General features: G+C 51.5%; 1 protein-coding gene across 10 annotated transcripts in view; it reads left to right on the forward strand.

The window, feature by feature from the left end:
* The window catches only part of HDAC4 (histone deacetylase 4), a 357,624-nt gene that overhangs the window by 222,756 nt on the left and 116,538 nt on the right, over positions 1–18,330 (forward strand). For all 10 annotated transcript variants that reach the window (XM_050751475.1, XM_050751477.1, XM_050751476.1 and 7 more), the window contains 2 exons: positions 8,963–9,083; positions 18,209–18,330. In XM_050751475.1, coding sequence (XP_050607432.1) covers positions 8,963–9,083; positions 18,209–18,330 — 243 coding nt within the window. The remainder of the gene's footprint in view (positions 1–8,962; positions 9,084–18,208) is intronic.

Consider the following 18,330-nt stretch of genomic DNA (forward strand, 5'->3'; position numbering starts at 1 on the left):
GGTTTTTGATTACTTATTCAATTTTTAAAATAGTTAATGGGACATTTTTCCCCCTGGATCACTTTAGCTAAGTTGTATTTTTTTTTAAAGAAATATATGCCTTTGTTATACATTTTTGAATTTTTGGCTAGTGGTTTTTGGTGTCATATCCTTTTCTGGTGTTTTTGACGTCTGTCAGACCTTTAGTGATATCCTCTGTTACACTCCAGATATTGGTTGGTTGTGCTTTTTCTCTTTATCGCTGCTGTTTTGTTTTGCTTTTGTTTTCCTTGGTCATTCCCTCCAGAAGTTTATCAGTTATTCTTTTCAAAGACTGGCTTTTGACTTTATGGACGTTGTTTGTTGAATATCAATTTGATTAATTTCTACTATTTTTATTATTTTTCTGTGCTATATTTTCTTAGGTTGTATTGTGGTTTTTGTAGCTTTTTGATGTAGATACATGCGGCATTGATTTCAGCCCTCTCTTCTAATGTGTGCTTATATAGCTATACATTTTCCTCTAAATGCAACCTTATCTGCATCCCACAAGTTTTGATTTGTAGTTTGACAGTCTTTGTCTTTCAATTAGTTTGGCCCATTTACATTTAATATAATTATTGATGCATTTATGCTTAAATCTATCATTGTACAATATGAATTCTAATTATCTCAACTATTCTAATTTGCTTTTCTTGCTTTTAATGTATGTTTTTAGTGATATATATGTGTGTGTATATATATTTTTTTTTTTTCCACCAGCTTGGTAGTCACTATTTTGCTGTTTCTTTACTGATTATCGACAACTTTATCTAAATTAATACTTTTGCCAATTCTGACAAAGTAAGGGTCTGGAATACTTTCACTCTTAACTTATATACTATTTTGACCTATATTTAACTCTCAACTTACCTTTAACGTCACAAGACATTGTTGTTATTATTTTATATAGTCAAGATTTACTCATAAATTTATCCTTTCCACTTTTATTCGTTTCTTCATGTCTGACCTTTCATCTGTGATATTCTTTATTTACCTTAATGCAGGTCTAATGGTGAATTTTCTTTCTGTTCAAAATGTGATTTCAGGTTAATCTTTGAAGGTTATTTTTGCTGAGTATAGAATTCTAGGTTTGTATTTATTTTCTTTCAGCCCTTTGAGAATGCCATTCCATTCTCTTCTGCCATCTATTGTTAATCTCCAGAAATCAACTATCCATCCTATTGTTCCTTCTTTGGAAATACTCTTTTTTCCCAGGCTATTTTTAAGATTTTGTCTTTGATTTTTTTGAAGTTCTTTTTTAATGTGCTTAACTGTAGTTTCTTTCATTTTAATTTCTTCTATTTGGGATTTGTAGTTCCTAAATCTATTGTTTTATACTGTTGTGAATTCTTAGACCTGATTATTCTCAAACTTCACCACAACAAGTAATGACTTTGCCCCAGTCTCTCCATTTAATCTATCTGGGACTGTAGTTATATACCTTTGTTGGATTAGCTTTCAGTATTCCCTAAGTTTCTTAAGTTATTTTTGTGTCTGTGTTTCCCTTTTCTTTTCTTCAGTGTGGGTATTTTCTTCCAATTTATCATCCGCTTCCCTAATTTGTGCTTTACCTGCACAGTAATCTGCTGCTAAACTCATCCATTGGATTTTACCTTTATTTGGTTTTCAGTTCTAGGATTTCCATTTGGCCCTTTTTCATGGTTTGCCATAGACTTTCTTGATCTTATTTTTTTCCTGCACGTAGTGCAGTTTTTTGGAGTCTGACTGATAACACCCTCTGGCCCTGTGGCAAGGCTTTCCTGCCTGTGGTTTCTCTCTATGTCTTTTTTTTTTTTTGTCAGATTGTGTTTCTTTCTACACTTGGATGTTTTAGGTTGCATGTCTGACTTTGTGCTGTTGTGATGACGGGAGACCTGGGAGGGTGACACATTCTTTTCGAGTGGACTTTGTTTTCCTTCTTGTAGTTGACCAGAAGTGGCCAAGCTTCTTAAGCGTCTGAATGTAGTCAGGTCTGGAGCTGATGCTGAGTTGGGTTTCAGGCCTCCCAAGGGCTGATGGATTTCTGGCCATCGTTACTCAAAAGGCATAGCCCTTTGAGGTCCTATCCACAGGCCCGTGAGGTTTACTGGGGTCTTTTGATTTTCCTCAGTTTTTGTGGCCCTATCAAGGGCCTCTTCAGAAACCCGCTGCTGACTCTAGAAAACGGGCTGCCCGAGGGTGGGGTCCCACTTCCCGCAGCCCCAGTCTCTGACCTCGGCCCTGGTGTTCCACGCTGCCCTAGTTGCTCTCTGTGCCTTCAGATGGAAGGCTCGGGTGCTTTGTCCAGATCTTCTGACCATTTCCTGTAGGTTTAATTGAATTACCTGAATACAAATTCTTGAAGTTATATTATTGAAAACACAATGTGCTTGGAGTACTCCAGGTTTCCTAAGCTGTTCTTTATACTGTTTATGTTCTTCATTTTGTCTGGAGTGAAAGGATATGTTAATATTTGGTTTGGTGATTCGCCTTTATATAATTTTTAGATTGTGAAATTGGCATTTTGCTTTTAATTAATCTGCACTAAATTTGAAGTTTTTCCAAATAGGACATTTTTGTTCATTTGTTTGTATTTGAAATCCTTGTGTTCTAAAAAGAATTAAATAACTATTCAGTACACTCAGTTTGTAAGTTTATTTTTAATGTAATGAATGTTATTATAACAAACTAATGCTAAATTAGAATTGGGGTATGATCTAAACTGTATTATTATGCTTATATTTCTTGGTACATTTTTATAAATATTTGCTATTTCAAACTAGATATATTTTTCCTAAGAGTACATAGCTAATGCACTCTCTGAGTTTTTAGTTTATTTCTCTATTTAGCTATTTCCAAGTTCTTAGTAATTGTTTTTGTCCATAAAACTAACACTTTTATCAATTATCACAGCATTTTACTCTTGAAATAATAAATGCACTTTCAATGTTTTTTCATTTTAACTGGTAGAATTTCAAGGTAGAAGAGGCCTCTGAGGAGGGTTTCTATTCCATTTGAGGTCTAATTTTTGCATCAGGATTTGAAAGTGAGGACTAAATCTGCATGATGGCCCTGGCTCCTGTCATACTGATTAGATAAGATGGTGACTTATTCCCCAGGGATTGCCTACAGGGGAGAAGCTTCTAGATGTGGCTGCAGAGGCCCTGAGGAGAAGGAACCTGCAGACGGGGCTGCACGCATGCTTGGTCTTCGCATGCAGATCCGGGCCCTCTCGGTAGCGGAAGGCTGTGCTGTGGGTCTCTGTTCACTCCCGGGTGTTCTACTGAACTGATCCCAAGTGGAACCCGGCTGGCAGTGTTCTCGCGTCTGAAACTGCTGGAGTGACCCTAGTGTGTTGCCTGGGTTGAGGACCAGGAGTCCAGCTGAATCCTCTGGCTTCACGTGTGAGGAATCTGAGTAGAGGCTCCATGGCCTGCCAGGCAGGGCCCACCCTGTGGGGTTGCTTTCCACTTTAGAAAGCTGCCTTCCATAGACAACAGCACGTGGTCCCCCTGGGAGCCCTGTGCGCGGGGTTTTGACGTGTCTGGCCTGTGCTGGTGACACCGCAGTGCAGAAGGCGTGCATTGGACCCACATTGCAGGGGCGTGTGCCACAGCCCGAAGCACTGGGGCCTCCGCCGGGGGTCCCGCCTCCTCTCCACGCTTCTGTGGTTCGCCAGTAGCCCAGTGTGTATCCTATGTATTTTTCTTTGGAGTAGGGAAAATAGTTGCTTATCAGAGAATTGAAGTTTAAAATTTAAATATCAGCTGGTTGATTTGTGCCACAACTAACCAACAAATAAGTTTTTCAGATTGCTAAAAAGCAGCTTGGTCTAAATTACTTCCTCAGAGTTTACCAGACTCTTCCAATAAAAATACCATCTTGAGGCTCACAGAATATGAAAAGACTTCACTTCAGAAAACATTTTGGATCCGTTTACCAACCCAGGACAATCCCTGCACTGCATCCAAAGCGCCGTCCACCCTTAACTGGAGCTCTGGAATGTTCCTGCTCCCCTTTAGCCCCATCACAGGCGGCAGTCCCGGTGGATTTCACTGTGGATTTGGGTGGTCAGGTTTTATTATTAATAATAAACTGTGTACAGTTGGGTACTTGGCAGGCTTGTGTCGACTCTGCAGCCCTCAGTGTGGTCTCGTGGTGAGGACACAGGGCCGCAGGCCCCTGTGGTGGACGCCACTCGGGGGCTCTTATGTAAGCGGGGCCCAGGGGCCGGCGTCCTCCCCCATGAAGGAGGTTCTTGTTTGTGCAGGCTGGAGGAGCAGTGGCGGCCGGCGCAGAGGACACGAAGCATCTCCAGCGTTTAAGCATTTGAAAACACGGTGTGCAGCATCTGTTTATTCTCCTGGGTTTTTTTTTTTTAAGTGAATTTCTTATTGAGTATTTAATAAATATCATTACACTTGTAAATATTTAGATTACTTCTTATTTTAAATAATTCTTCACTTTTATTCATTGATACCAAGTAATGCGATTCATTTGACAGAATGGTGGCAGTTTTCATCACATTGAGCGAGAACACACTGTCTTTAACCAGCTAGGTTTTGATTTAGATTAACGGCACTTGGGAATCTAAGACACACACCTCTTCACATCAGCTCGGGGAAGGAGCAGAAGCAGGGTGGACGCTGCCGAGCAGTGCGCAGCGAACACAGCCCCGCTTTCTCTCACTGCCGTTCACACGCACAGCCCCGCGGGGAATGGAGCGAGGTCACTGAGCAAGTCCTTTGCTTTGTGTAAAAATGACGTGAAAGGCTGCTCCTGAAAGTCATTAGGTGTCCGTTCTGTGAAGTTGTGCCTTTTTCAGAGGCAAGGGGGTGGGGAGAAAAAGGAGCCCTTTCAGGCAGAAGCCAAGCGAAACCTGCCACAGCTCCGTCGTCTGGACTCACCAGGTCCGGGCCCTGGCCCTCCGGGAGCACAGCCGTCCCTCCCCACCTGCCCCGCCCCACCCAGAGCTGCTGTCCTCCTCTGTCTGCCCCACTCAGCTGTTCCTCGCTCGCTTACTCCTTAGGTCTCGGGCGCACTCTCTGCCCCCTGGTATGGGAAGAACTTGGCCTCTTATCCACCACTTCATCTCTGCTGGCCAGAACGGGCTGGCATCTCATAGAGCCTCTGTAGAAACCTCCGTCCAGGGGATGAGTGATACTCAATGTGAATTAAGGGAAAAAAAAAAAAGTAAAAGTAAAAATTAGGGAGGTCTGCTCTCCATTTATTGAATGGGTTTTTTCATTCTAGAACTTTAAGTGAGAAACCCGTTGACAGATGAGTGTGTGTATAACCAGAAGTTCTGAAACAGGGTGGGGGGTCAGAATCAGCCCCTCATTTTGAATACTCTCCTAGTAAAGTCTGAAAGATCAAAAGAATATTCCTTGGTGGTTAGAAAGGTCCTGAATCGATGACTTATGTTCCTCATGTTTCCTGCTGGCCAGGCCTGTGCTGGGCGTGGGTGGGGCATGAACGCCAGTCATGCCCACCACCCAGCCCTGCAGAGAGGAAGCCAGGCAGGACCCAGGCTTGTGGCCAAGTCACCCTTTGCCACCAAATGGTGTTTGCAGAAGCAGGGAGAGAGTATGGGTTATAAAGTGGGGTCTGCTGGCCCTGTTCCTGGAGTGCACACCCTCCCCCGTGGAGGGCCAGTGAATCCACAGTAACAGCTGTCCCTGGCAACCGGTGTTTTGAGGAGGTAAGGCTGACTACACTGAGTTTGGGTCTGCTGGAAAATGTTGAGGACGTCCTCATCCTGCACACCGAGAACCTGCTTGTTGTCCTGCTCTGCTGCTTCCACTCAAAGACGGCCGTGTAGAGGGACCTACAGGGCCATCCCCTCCAACTGGCCATCTGGGTCCTCATCCTCACTGTTGCCATCACCAGCATCATTGTGCGGTTTGACTACTTCCCTGCACCCTCAGCAGCATGGGTAGTAACCCCAAAAAATGTTATCAGTGTAAAGGCAAAAACTTGAAGTTACCCATTTCACTTTTTATTTCTTTTATCAGTAAAGTTAAGCTGATTTAACATACTCATTGGCAAATTTGCCTTCTCCTTTTGAAATTGGTCTTCTGTGTTCTCTGCTCACTTATCTTCCCCACCACCCGGCCTTTCCTTTTATTCCTGGTTGTGGAGGCGGTTTGTATATTTACGGGGTTAACTCTGGTTTATGTCTGGGTCTGTTTTTCCAAAGTGAGCAGCCTGTTGCTGATAATCTTTTAGAAATTCCAGTGATCACATGCCTGGGAATGGTAGAAGCGAATGGTTCCCATAAGTATATGATCTTCTGACAAGTCCCCTTACAGAAAGACAGTTCAGCTAAAGGTGCTTATCAGTGACGTTCAAGTCTAACGGTGGGTGCTCTGAAGAAGCAGAAGCATCCCTCCTGTCCCCCCACCCCCACCCTACCCGGGGCAGCGCTCACCGCAGTCACGACTTAGGTGATGAGACCATCTTCAGCAGCATGAGCTGGGGGACGTCACGGGCACAGCTCGACTCGGGCAATGGCGTTATTTTCTCAGACCGTGAGAGAGCACCAAGCCTGAAGCCTCATGCATCACGGGGGGGCCTTCCCGGACTCATGCTGGTGGCCGTGTACTTAACGTCTTTGTGTGTCCCTGGCTAGGCTAGTGCAGCCCCCACCACAGCCTGGGTGGACCCTGTTTCCAGGGCTCTCGTTGCTGACTGACCCTTGACCAGCCATTGAGGTTCCACCTTGATGTAACGGGAGTGGGGTTCTGCCGTCGGGAACTCAGAACGCGCCTAACTAACAAACTCCATTTGTGAGTGGCAGCAAAGGCATTTGGTATGTAGTGAAGGTGGCCAGGAAAAGACAGCTTTCTAATGATATTAATAATTTCTCAGCAGTTGGTCAAAATATCCATAGAGCCTTATGTGCCAAAATCCATTTCTGAGCCATCAGAGTGAGTCATGAAAAAATTTAGCAAATAACCAAATGAATGAAAACACCAGAACCAAAGATAAAATTAAAATGATTGCCTATTAAACCATTGAAAGGAAGAACAATTGTGAAGTTTTAAGGAAAAGGAAAACTCACAAAGGAAAAACTAAAATAGACTTTATAAAAACAAACGTTTTAACATTTTACCCCAGTTGTAAAAGGAAACAAGAGGCAGGGTAAATGTGTGCGCACGCACACGGAGCAGCTGAGCGCCGCGAACCGGGGCGTCTGTGAGACTTGGTAACTGAGCCGACCTCACCTGAGGCGCACCTGGCCACCTTTGTGTTCTCCCTCCACAGCTGGGGCATGAGAATATCTATTTATAGCTCTCATGTGGGGCTGAACCAGACCAGGGCTGGCATATACTAGGCTCTCAATACAGCCGTTATCGTAAGAAACCCACATGACTCCAGTGGATACAACTGTGAAACACACACACACACACAGACCCACAACAGCGCCGTGCACATCACAGAAAGATTCCTAAGAACACGTAAGCCAAGAACATGAATTATCTCGCAAGAGAGGAAATCAGTGCGTGTGCGGTGGTGCTCAGGGAGGCCTCACGGTGATGCCTGCTGGCTTCGTGGCTTTGGGTACGTGGTGATTGGACCAGCAGGAGGAGCAGCTGCCCCCGCTGCAGTTGGATGGGTGGTTCAGGGGGTCAGTGTGCAGCGACATTTCGTTTTTGTTTTGTTTTTTTTTTTTTGAGACAGGGTATCACTCTCACTGCCCAGGGTGCACTGCAGTGGCACAGTCTTGGCTCACTGTAGCCTGGACTTCCCGGGCTCAGGTGATTCTCCCGCCTCAGCCTCCCAAGTAGCTGGAACTACAGGCACATGCTACCACACTTGGCTAATTTTTGTACTTTTAGTAGAGACAGGGTATTGCCATGTTGTCCAGGCTGGTCTTGAACCCCTGTGGTCAAGCAGTCTGCCCTCCTCAGCCTCCCAAAGTGCCGGGATTCCAGGTGTGAGCCTTCGGGTCTGGCCTATGTGTAGGGATATTTTGGACAGCAATTTAGCAAGATATGCCAAGGGTTAGAATAGTAAGTTTGTCAGATGTAGTCACTTTGCCAACCTGACCTAAGCAAGTCATTCTAAAGATGGTCAGTGTTACCCACTCATACATGTTGACTGCAGCGTGGTTTCTAACAACCAGAACTGCCTCCCAGTCAGAAAGTGGTTTTGTAAACATGCTTCACTCACCCCACGGTGTGTTTTTGACCATTGCAAACGCTATCTGAACATCATGCAATACTAGGCAGATACTTAAGGTGCTGTAAGAAGGATAGAAGTACTGTGTGGTTAGATTGGAGATCTGAGGAGAGCAGGCTCCGTGCTAACAGGCCTTGTGTTCAGGGTGAGACTGGCCTTTTTTGCCAGTTCCCTTTAATGAGGTTTTGAAAAAGAATCACCGCCACAAAGAAAACCACAGTTTCGCCTTCAGTCCCACTTGGTGCAGTCACTCTGCCTGAGTCTGAGCTGCCAGGCTGGAGAGGACGGGCGCTGCCTTTGATGCTGTTGGAAGCAGAGCTGGCCGTCGCGTCGGCACAGGTGTGGAAGCACGCCTTCCTGTGAGACTGGCTTTGTCCCTGCATGATGCTTCCATTTGCACAAAGCCTTCTCTCTTAGCTTCTGCTTCGCAGCAGCGAGAACGCAACCACCACGCTGCCACTGCCTAATGCAGAGTGTTCTTTTGTATAAGAATATTAAAACTTCCTTCAGAAGTGTTTGTGTTAGCTAACAATATGTCTTTGGGATGATTAAATCTGCATTGTAAACAGAATGCAATTATGTAAGATCTTGATGGGAAGAAGACCTCTTATTAAAACCCCTCCCTGCCTTGGTTCTTTGAGGAAGCGCTCAGGGGGCCACAGCGTCCTGAAGGTGCATAGCCGTCCCCAGCCCTTCCCTCCCTCCGTGGCCCCGCTGCCCTGCATTGCTGCTGTAGGGCAGAGCTGCACTTCACCCGCCGCTGTGCTTTCTCCCACAGGTGCCGTGGCCAGCACAGAAGTGAAGATGAAGTTACAAGAATTTGTCCTCAATAAAAAGAAGGCACTGGCCCATCGGAATCTGAACCACTGCATTTCCAGCGACCCCCGCTACTGGTACGGGTAAGTGTGGGTGTGGGGAGCACCCCGGCCTCCTCTCTGGGGGCCCAGAGGACCGTCTGATCATTGGTAGATTTGCATGGACCCAGTTGTTTACCTTCTGAGGCAGGGAGGGAGGGTGAGGGATTGAAACCCCAAGCACAGTGGTGCTTGGATGTGGGTGACGTGGTCTGGGGGTACACTCGTGTGGCAGCCATCCTCACGGGGTGGGCCCCTCCAGAGTGACGTGGTCTGGGGGTACACTCGTGCGGCGGCCATCCTCACGGGGTGGGCCCCTCCAGAGTGACGTGGTCTGGGGGTACACTCGTGTGGCAGCCATCCTCACGGGGTGGGCCCCTCCAGAGTGACGTGGTCTGGGGGTACACTCGTGCGGCGGCCATCCTCACGGGGTGGGCCCCTCCAGAGTGACGTGGTCTGGGGGTACACTCACACAGCAGCCATGCTCATGGAATGGGCCCCTCCAGAGTGACGTGGTCTGGGGGTACACTCACACAGCGGCCATCCTCATGGGGTGGGCCCCCTCCAGAGTGACGTGGTCTGGGGGTGCACTCACACGGCAGCCATCCTCACGGGGTGGGCGCCCCTCAAGAGTGACGTGGTCTGGGGGTATACTTGCGCGGCGGCCATCCTCATGGGGTGGGTCCCTCCAGAGTGACGTGGTCTGGGGGTACACTCACACAGCGGCCATCCTCACGGGGTGGGCCCCCTCCAGAGTGACATGGTCTGGGGGTGCACTCACACGGCAGCCATCCTCACGGGGTGGGCGCCCCTCAAGAGTGACGTGGTCTGCGGGTATACTTGCGCGGCGGCCATCCTCATGGGGTGGGCCCCCCTCCACAGGGACCGAACAGTGCTCCGGGGGCTGGCGCCTGTCGTTACTCTTGGTAATGTTGTGCCATTTTTCAGCCACAATAAGAGCCACTTAAACTGGAACTCTTGTCTGAATCCTCTGTGCTCCTCCAGCGCTCCCACCTGACGTTTCAATGATTCTTAGGCTAGTCAGGAAGCCCCTGTGATACTTCCGTTATTTTATACTAGAAACCCTGCCAGGGCCATGCAGTTGACAGGCAGGGACCACAAAAGACTTGTTCGTCTGAGGACTGGAGAGAGCCGGCGCGCCATGCAAAGACGGCCTTCGGAGGCGAGTTCACAGAGCCCAGTGCGAGCGAGTGGCAGGTGACGCGGCTTTCAGCAGTGAGCAAGGGCAACAGAGGATCGCTTTGAAATGTAGTTTTCTGCTGCTCTCAAGGTTCATTTCATTTCTAGAAAAAAAATCCCATAAGGGAGTTTTTGTAAATCGAAATATCAGTAATTTCATTGGGAAAAAAAGTAGCTATTCTCAAGCCTCAAAATGGACAGCTATGTGTAGTGAAACCTCCCACAGCTCGGACGTGATCCCCCTTGTTTCCGTGGAGGCCGCCAGCTACCCTGACACATCCCAAAAGATGTTTCCAGCACAGGTGACCCACGCCCTCCGCTCCGGCAGCCGCTGTGCTTGCCAGGGGCACATAAGCTGCACTCACGGCAGACACACCGCCCGGATTTGGGTAACTCAACCCGGGACACAAAAACTCATAGGGAGGAGTGAGTTGGGAGTGTCCGTGGGAGGCAGCACGTGACAGCAGTGAGCCATGGGGATCTAAGAGAGGAGGAGGCTTCCTGAGAATTGCTGGCGATCGGCACCCGGGAGCCCACTTTGTGGGGGGACCCTGATCTGTGCCCCCAGAGCCAGTCCACTGCCTGGACTGGTTGTGGAGAAACTCCATTATCCCACTGGCTGGGCTGGGGTGTGGGGTTGCAGGGCAGAAGGAGCAAGGGACAGGAGTGTGGATCGCGGTTCAGATGGTGCCCCTGGGGCCCAAGCTGGAAAGGGCAGGATGAGGAGCCAGGGGCAGGGTGGGCGCGGGGCCTGGCAGAGGATGGAGAGCTGGAGCACCGAGCCTGCTGGGCGGGGCAGAGCTGCCTTAGACCCCTGTGTACAGGGAGGCTGTGAGCAGCCGAGCAAGGGAGCTGTGAGAAGACAGTGATGGGAGTGGGGCAAGCACAGGCAGCCCTTTCTGAAGAAGAGGACAGAGTCTGGGAGGCTGCAGCGGGAAGATGCAGGACCAGAGCAGTGGGGCCGCTGGGAAGCAGGGGTCGCGGTGAGCACAGGGCAGCCCCCTAGGGTGGCCACGGCAGCGTGGAAGAAGGTGGGGAGCCGGCGCCTCCTCGCCCAGGAGTGACCGGAGAGCGGACGGGGGCAAGGCCGGCAGGAGTAGAAGCCAGGCAGTGACTTGGACCTGGACCTGAGGGGAGGACGGAGCAGCAGCCCAGGGAAAGGCTGCACCTGCAGTCAGGGAGGCCACGGGAGAAGGGGTGGCCTGGGGCAGCCTCAGGGCGCTGGGGGACGTGCTGAGAGATGGGAGATAGGGGGCTTCCAGGGAGGAGGGGTGACAGAGTGGCTGGGGCTGGGAGGACTCACTTTTCATGGAACTCCCTGGGTGAGCTGGGTGCTCAAGGCGGGTGTCTTGGCCTGGACAAGGCCCGCTTGCCCTGGCGTTAATGGCAGGGGGGAGGGGTACCTCTTCTCAGAGGGCTCTGGGGACATTCAGGTTGGAGGGGGAAGGACTTGATCTCAAGTCAGCCAGAGGACAGGTTTGTTTCCATGGAGTCTGGGGGTTTTCTTGTTTTGCCATATTTGAACCCTGAACTTAAACATCGTGGAGTGGTGGCAGAAACTTTGTCAGAAAATCGGCTCTTCGTGGGGAAAGAACTGAAACCCTGACCCCAGCTTCACACCACGCATGATTAGTTCAGATGTCATAGACCTGAGCATAGACGCAGAACTGATCAAACTTCTGGAAGGAGACCTAGTAGAAACTTTCCCAACCTTGATGGGGTGTGGGAGGCAAGATTCCTTAGGTCGCCAGAATCATTGACTAGATACCAAAAACCCAAAACGGGATATTTCCGCAAACCGAAACACTTCTGCTCTTTGAAAGGCACCATTAAGAAAATTAAAAGGCAAGCTACGGAATGGAAGGAAATATTCACAATGCATATATCTGACACACCGCTTGTATCCAAAATGTAGAGCCCGCTCCTATAACTCAATAGTAAAAAGACAAGCCGCCCACTTAAAAATATGGGCAAAAGGTTTGAACAGGTACCTCACAAAAAAAAGGCATGGGGATGGCCAGTAAGCGTGGAAAAAATGCTCAGCATCGCTGGGCATCAGGTAAATGCAAATCAAAACCACGGCAGGCAGCCCCTTCATCCCTGTGGGGATGGCCGGAGTTACACAGGCCGGGTGCTGGAGCAGATGCGGTGTCCCTGGACCTCTGCGTGCTGCCCGTTGGAATCCGAATCATACCTGGGGAAACAGGCAGGCAGTTTCCTACAAAGACACATACCCACCAACCCTGTGACCCAGCGATGCCCCTTCTCCATATTTGCCCAAGACATATGAAAGCAAGCAACACGACGAGTCGCCTTCTTACAGTCACGGTCACCAAAGAATGGAAACAGCCAAGCTCCCATCAACGGGAACGGCCGTGCAAACTGGGGCCCCTGCACGCACTGGAATGCTGCTCCGCAGTGACAAGGAACTGACCGCTGGCGCCTGCAGCAGCTTGGGGGAGCCCCAGAGGCGTGGTGCCTAGACAAAGAGGCACCCCCATGGTTCCACTGATGAGAATTCAGAGTCAGCAAAGCGAATGGACTGTGAGAGAAAGCAGACCAGGGCTGGGAGGCTGCAGAGATGGGTGGTGCTGTGGCTTCATCAGGGCGCGGACTCCGAGGGTGTTCATGTGCATCAGCGTGTCCAGCTTCAAGACTGTTGTGACGAGGTGGCACTTTCCCGTGTAGCTGCCACAAGCCACACGTGGCTCCCAAGCACTTGAAACGTGGCTGGGTCTGCCAGGACATGCCGCTGATGCGGAGAGTGGGATTTCGGACGCTCGGTCTGAAGGAAGGAAGGACCCACGGCGTCTTGTCAATATGTTTATATTGATTGTAAGTTGAAAGGATGGCTTTTATAATGGTTTAATCGAATACTGAAATTCCATTCGTTTATTTTTAAGCCACGTTAATGTGGCTACTAGGAAATTATAAATTTCAGATGCGGCTCCCATCGTGTTCACTCTGCTGGCGTGTCCTGGCGCGTGTGGTTCCTCATTGTATTTCTTGGAAATCACTGGTACGAATCTGATGAAAGGGCAATGGTTTGGAATTGAAGTGGTTGGGTTTGTATGAAGCTTTATTCTACAGTCAAGCCAGTGTTCAGAAGAAAACATTATTTGCTTTTCCATCTTTCTCCAGAAGACAAGGATTGCCTTTAGGTGTGGCACCGGGTTGGCCCCAGGGCCCCATGGGGGCTGCGCCTTGGCTCCTGGCCTGGCGTCTGTGTCCCATCCCCGGGCCGCGAGAAATGAAAGGTTGAAAAACTGGAAGATAATTTCTGGTCAGGGTGAGGTAGAGGGAGCAGCTCTGCAGGTTCTGCCCTTGGGGCTCTACGGGGTGGCCAGTGTGACTGTGTGTGTGTGTGGAGTGTGGCCGGGGTGAGTGTGAGTGTGGGTGTGAGATTCCGGTGAGCTTAGTGTAGGGTGTGAATGTGGGATGTGGGTGTGTGGAGTGGGTGAGGTGAGGGTGGGGTATGAGTGTGAGGCGTGGGAAAGGTGACAGGTATGAGTGTGAGATGCGGGTGTGGGTGGGAGGTGGGCGTGGGGTGTGGGTGGGTATGAGGCATGAAGTGTGGGTTTGTGGGGTGTGGGTGGGATATGTGTGTAAGTGGGTGTGAGGTAGATGTGGGGTGTGAGTGGGATGTAGGCATGAGTTTGCATAAGGTTAGGGGGTGTGGATGGGTATAGGTTGTGAGAGGGTGTGGGGTGTGGAATGTGGGTGTGAGTAGTGTGCAGTGCAGGTATGAGTGTGGTTGGGTGCGAGTAGTGTGCTGTGTGAGTGGGTGAGAGTAGTGTGCAGTGTGGGTGGGTGTGTGTAGTGTGCAGTGCAGGTATGAGTGTGGTTGGGTGCGAGTAGTGTGCTGTGTGAGTGGGTGAGAGTAGTGTGCAGTGTGGGTGGGTGTGTGTAGTGTGAGGTGTGGGTGGGTGCGAGTAGTGTGAGGTGTGGGTGGGTGCGAGTAGTGTGCGGTGTGGGTGGGTGCGGGTAGTGTGAGGTGTGGGTGGGTGCGGGTAGTGTGCGGTGTGGGTGGGTGTGTGTGTGTGTGCGGTGTGGGTGGGTGTGGTGCGGGTAGTGTGAGGTGTGGGTGGGTGCGGGTAGTGTGCGGTGTGGGTGGGTGCGGGTAGTGTGAGGTGTGGGTGGGTGCGAGTAGTGTGCGGTGTGGGTGGGTGCGGGTAGTGTGAGGTGTGGGTGGGTGCGGGTAGTGTGCGGTGTGGGTGGGTGTGTGTAGTGTGCAGTGTGGGTGGGTGTGGTGCGGGTAGTGTGAGGTGTGGGTGGGTGCGGGTAGTGTGCGGTGTGGGTGGGTGCGGGTAGTGTGAGGTGTGGGTGGGTGCGGGTAGTGTGCGGTGTGGGTGGGTGCGGGTAGTGTGAGGTGTGGGTGGGTGCGGGTAGTGTGCGGTGTGGGTGGGTGCTGGTAGTGTGCGGTGTGGGGGGTGCGGGTAGGTAGTGTGAGGGTGTGGGTGGGTGCGGGTAGTGTGCGGTGTGGGTGGGTGCAGGTAGTGTGAGGTGTGGGTGGGTGCGGGTAGTGTGCGGTGTGGGTGGGTGCTGGTAGTGTGCGGTGTGAATGAGTGTGAGTAGTGTGAAGTGTGGGGACCAGTAATAGTGAGATGCAGGTGTGAGTTGGGTGAGCTGCGGGTGTGAGTGGGTATATTGTGAAGCGCAGGTATGAGTGTGTGACGTGTGGAGGTGAGTAGTGTGAGATGCAGATATGGGTATGGGTGAGGTGTGTGTGGGTGTGAATAGTGTGAGGTGCAGGTATGTGTGGGTGTGAGTAGTGTGAGGCATGGGTATGAGTAGTTGTGTGATGTGCGGATGTGAGTGGGTGTTACTAGTTGTGTGGTGTGCAGATGTGAGTGAGGGTAATTGTGTGCAGTGCGGGTGTGATTGCAGCAGGGATAGAGCTTCACTTCTGCTCGCCCTGCTGGATGCTTCTTCACGGAGGGCACGCTTGTGCGGTCTGGCTTGGGACCATGTGACCAGAGCTGGGCAGGTGTGACCGGCCCTGATGGTGAGGGCCGCCCTCTCCTGGTGTCTGAAGGGCAGACGCACCGTGGGGTGGACCCTGGCGGTGAACTGGGCTGTGCAGGAGGTGAGGTCGTTCCTGTGGGGTCTCTGGATCCATCCAGGTGGTCCAACTGGGCAGCGCTGGCAGTTGGGGTCAGGGCTGAGCCCCTCCTGCACCTGCTGCTCTGCTCGTTTTAAGGTTTGACAAGAAAGTGGGGGTTTTAACACTGAAAGCTCCTCAAAAGATCAGAGCAGTAAGAGAATGTCTGTTAGATCTTAAACCAGTGTAACTTTTGCAACTCCTGCTTAGGTCAGCAAACCCTACCGTTCAAATATAATAATAATTTCATTCTATATATTTACATGATTATTTATTATGTAAATACTGATCTTTTTAACTCATGGGATGCATGTGCAAGTCACTCCGTGTTTCCTGTGAAGGGAAAAGTGAATGCAGACATGGTCCCAGACTGTCACTTGGTGTCGAAGAAGTTTGGAATCAGCCAAGATCACATCCCCATAGGACGCAATCTGAAAACACTATTTGGTAGAGAAAGAGTGTTGCCCCCAGACCTTTTCATGAGATTGTGAGAGGATGGGCAGAACTACAGGGAAGAGAAGGGAGGCTAGCACAAGGCCGTGGTCCCACTTGGAGGCCACAGGCCCTGCACAGGTGCAGACAAGTGTGTCCCAGCCTGACTGCATGGTGGAATTCCCCGGGAAATAGCGAAAGGCTGCTTGGGGTTGGAGGTGTGCCCTGAGCAGTGGGCGGGGCTGGGGCGTGGCCTGAAGCTGTGCAGTTTTCCGGAGCTCCCCGACTCCTCAGGTGATGCACGGCCCAGCACCCCACGGCCCAGCACCCCACAGCCCAGCACCCCACAGCCCAGCACCCCACGGCCCAGCACCCCATAGCTCAGCACTGCACGGCCCAGCACCCCACGGCCCAGCACCCCACAGCCCAGCACCCCGCGGCCCAGCATCCCGCGGCCCAGCACCCCACGTTCCAGCACCCCACGGCCCAGCACCCCACGTTCCAGAACCGCACGGTCCACTACCCCACGTTCCAGCACCCCACGGCCCAGCACCCCACGGCCCAGCACCCCACATTCCAGCACCCCACGGCCCAGCACCCCACGGCCCAGCACCCCATGTTCCAGCACCCTACGTTCCAGCACCCCACGGCCCAGCACCCCATGGCCCAGCACCCCACGTTCCAGCACCCCACGGCCCAGCACCCCACGGCCCAGCACCCCACCCCATGTTCCAGCACCCCATGTTCCAGCACTGCACAGCCCAGCACCCCACTTTTCCAGCATCCCACATTCCAGCACCCCATGTTCCAGCACCCCATGTTCCAGCACCCCACGGGCCAGCACACCATGGCCCAGCACTGCACAGCCCAGCACCCCACTTTCCAGCACCCCACGTTCCAGCACCCCACGTTCCAGCACCCCACGGCCCACCCACCCCATGTTCCAGCACCCCACGGCCCAGCACACCACGGCCCAGCACTGCACAGCCCCAGCACCCCACTTTCCAGCACCCCACGTTCACAGCCCAGCACCCCACGTTCCAGCACCCCACGGCCCAGCACCCCACGGCCCAGCACCCCATGTTCCAGCACCCCACGGCCCAGCACCCCATTCCAGCACCCCACGGCCCAGCACCCCACGGCCCAGCACCCCATGTTCCAGCACCCCATGGCCCAGCACTGCACAGCCCAGCACCCCACATTCCAGCACCCCACGTTCCAGCACCCCACGGCCCAGCACCCCATGGCCCAGTACCCCATAGCTCAGCACTGCATGGCCCAGTACCCCACGGCCCAGCACCCCATGTTCCAGCACTGCACGGCCCAGCACCCCACGGCCCAGGCACCTGGACTTGCCTCCTTGATTTTGTCTGTGAGTGCCTTTCTGCACATTCTTTGCACTGGTGTGCTCTCCGATATTTAAATATACACCTGTACCCATTTACAAGCTCCCATTCTTAATTCAAATAACTCCAGGTGCATTGCTGTGGCGTACTATGTATTCAGATAGTCTAACAAATTCCAAATAAGTAAGTTGGCAAATTTGTTTCTAGTCATTAAGCAGATTACACAGTTTAAAGACTCAGAATTTATTCCACTCAGCAGTGTTTTGAGCAAGACTGAGCTGTCAGTGCCATCAAAAAAGGCCTTGCTGATGGTCATCTGGGTGGCAGCCTGCATCCCCACTCCAGCCCAGGGCCCACCTCCTCCCATGTCCCTCCTCTGGCCATCCTCCTGGCAGACTACTCCTGTCTTGCCGCCTGGAGGGTGTGGAGTTGTACCCAGCTGTTCATACAGGAAGTCCCTTTCATAGGTCAGCTCCCTGGGCACAGGGTATCAGTAGCTGCCATCCTGTTCCTCCCCTGGAGAGGGAGGTGACTGGTGAAGGTGCAGATGACGATGGGTGCCTTCTGCTGAGAGATGGCCCCATGGGCTCCTTCTCTCCAGGTGGCAGTGACAGCCCCAGACATAGCATTTGTTCTTAGACCGTTTTTTGGCCCGTCTCGGCTGCCTATGACCTGACCTTTGATTCCTTACGCCGCCGCCTACTGTCTTCCTCTGCCCCTCCCCACCAGGGACAGGCTCTCTGAGTGGCCAGTGGTGGCCCTGGTAGAGAACAGACCGGGCTGGAGCCATCTAAGAGGACAGGGCCAGGTGGAGAACGGCCACCAGGAAAACCGCCAGAGGTGCTGCCCATCCCAGCCCCGAGCACTGCCGGTCCCACAGAGGAGGATGTGGGCATTGGATGTTTACTTGCTTGTTTAGCATCTTGTTTGTTTCCTTTTAACTTCAGCTTGGCCCTAGGGAAGAGGTGCGTCTGTTGAGGTGGGGCTGAGGTTTCAAGGGAAAGATCATCCTGTATGTGGCTTCTCGGCTGCAGCGTGCCTGGGGCAGTGCCCTGGGCAAACTAAACCGTCTGTCTTTGCCTTCTCTCCAGGAAAACGCAGCACAGTTCCCTTGACCAGAGTTCTCCACCCCAGAGCGGAGTGTCAACCTCCTATAACCACCCAGTCCTGGGAATGTACGACGCCAAAGATGACTTCCCTCTTAGGAAAACAG

The sequence above is a fragment of the Macaca thibetana genome, chromosome 12 (genome assembly GCF_024542745.1).
Source record: "Macaca thibetana thibetana isolate TM-01 chromosome 12, ASM2454274v1, whole genome shotgun sequence".
NCBI classification, from domain to species: domain Eukaryota; kingdom Metazoa; phylum Chordata; class Mammalia; order Primates; family Cercopithecidae; genus Macaca; species Macaca thibetana.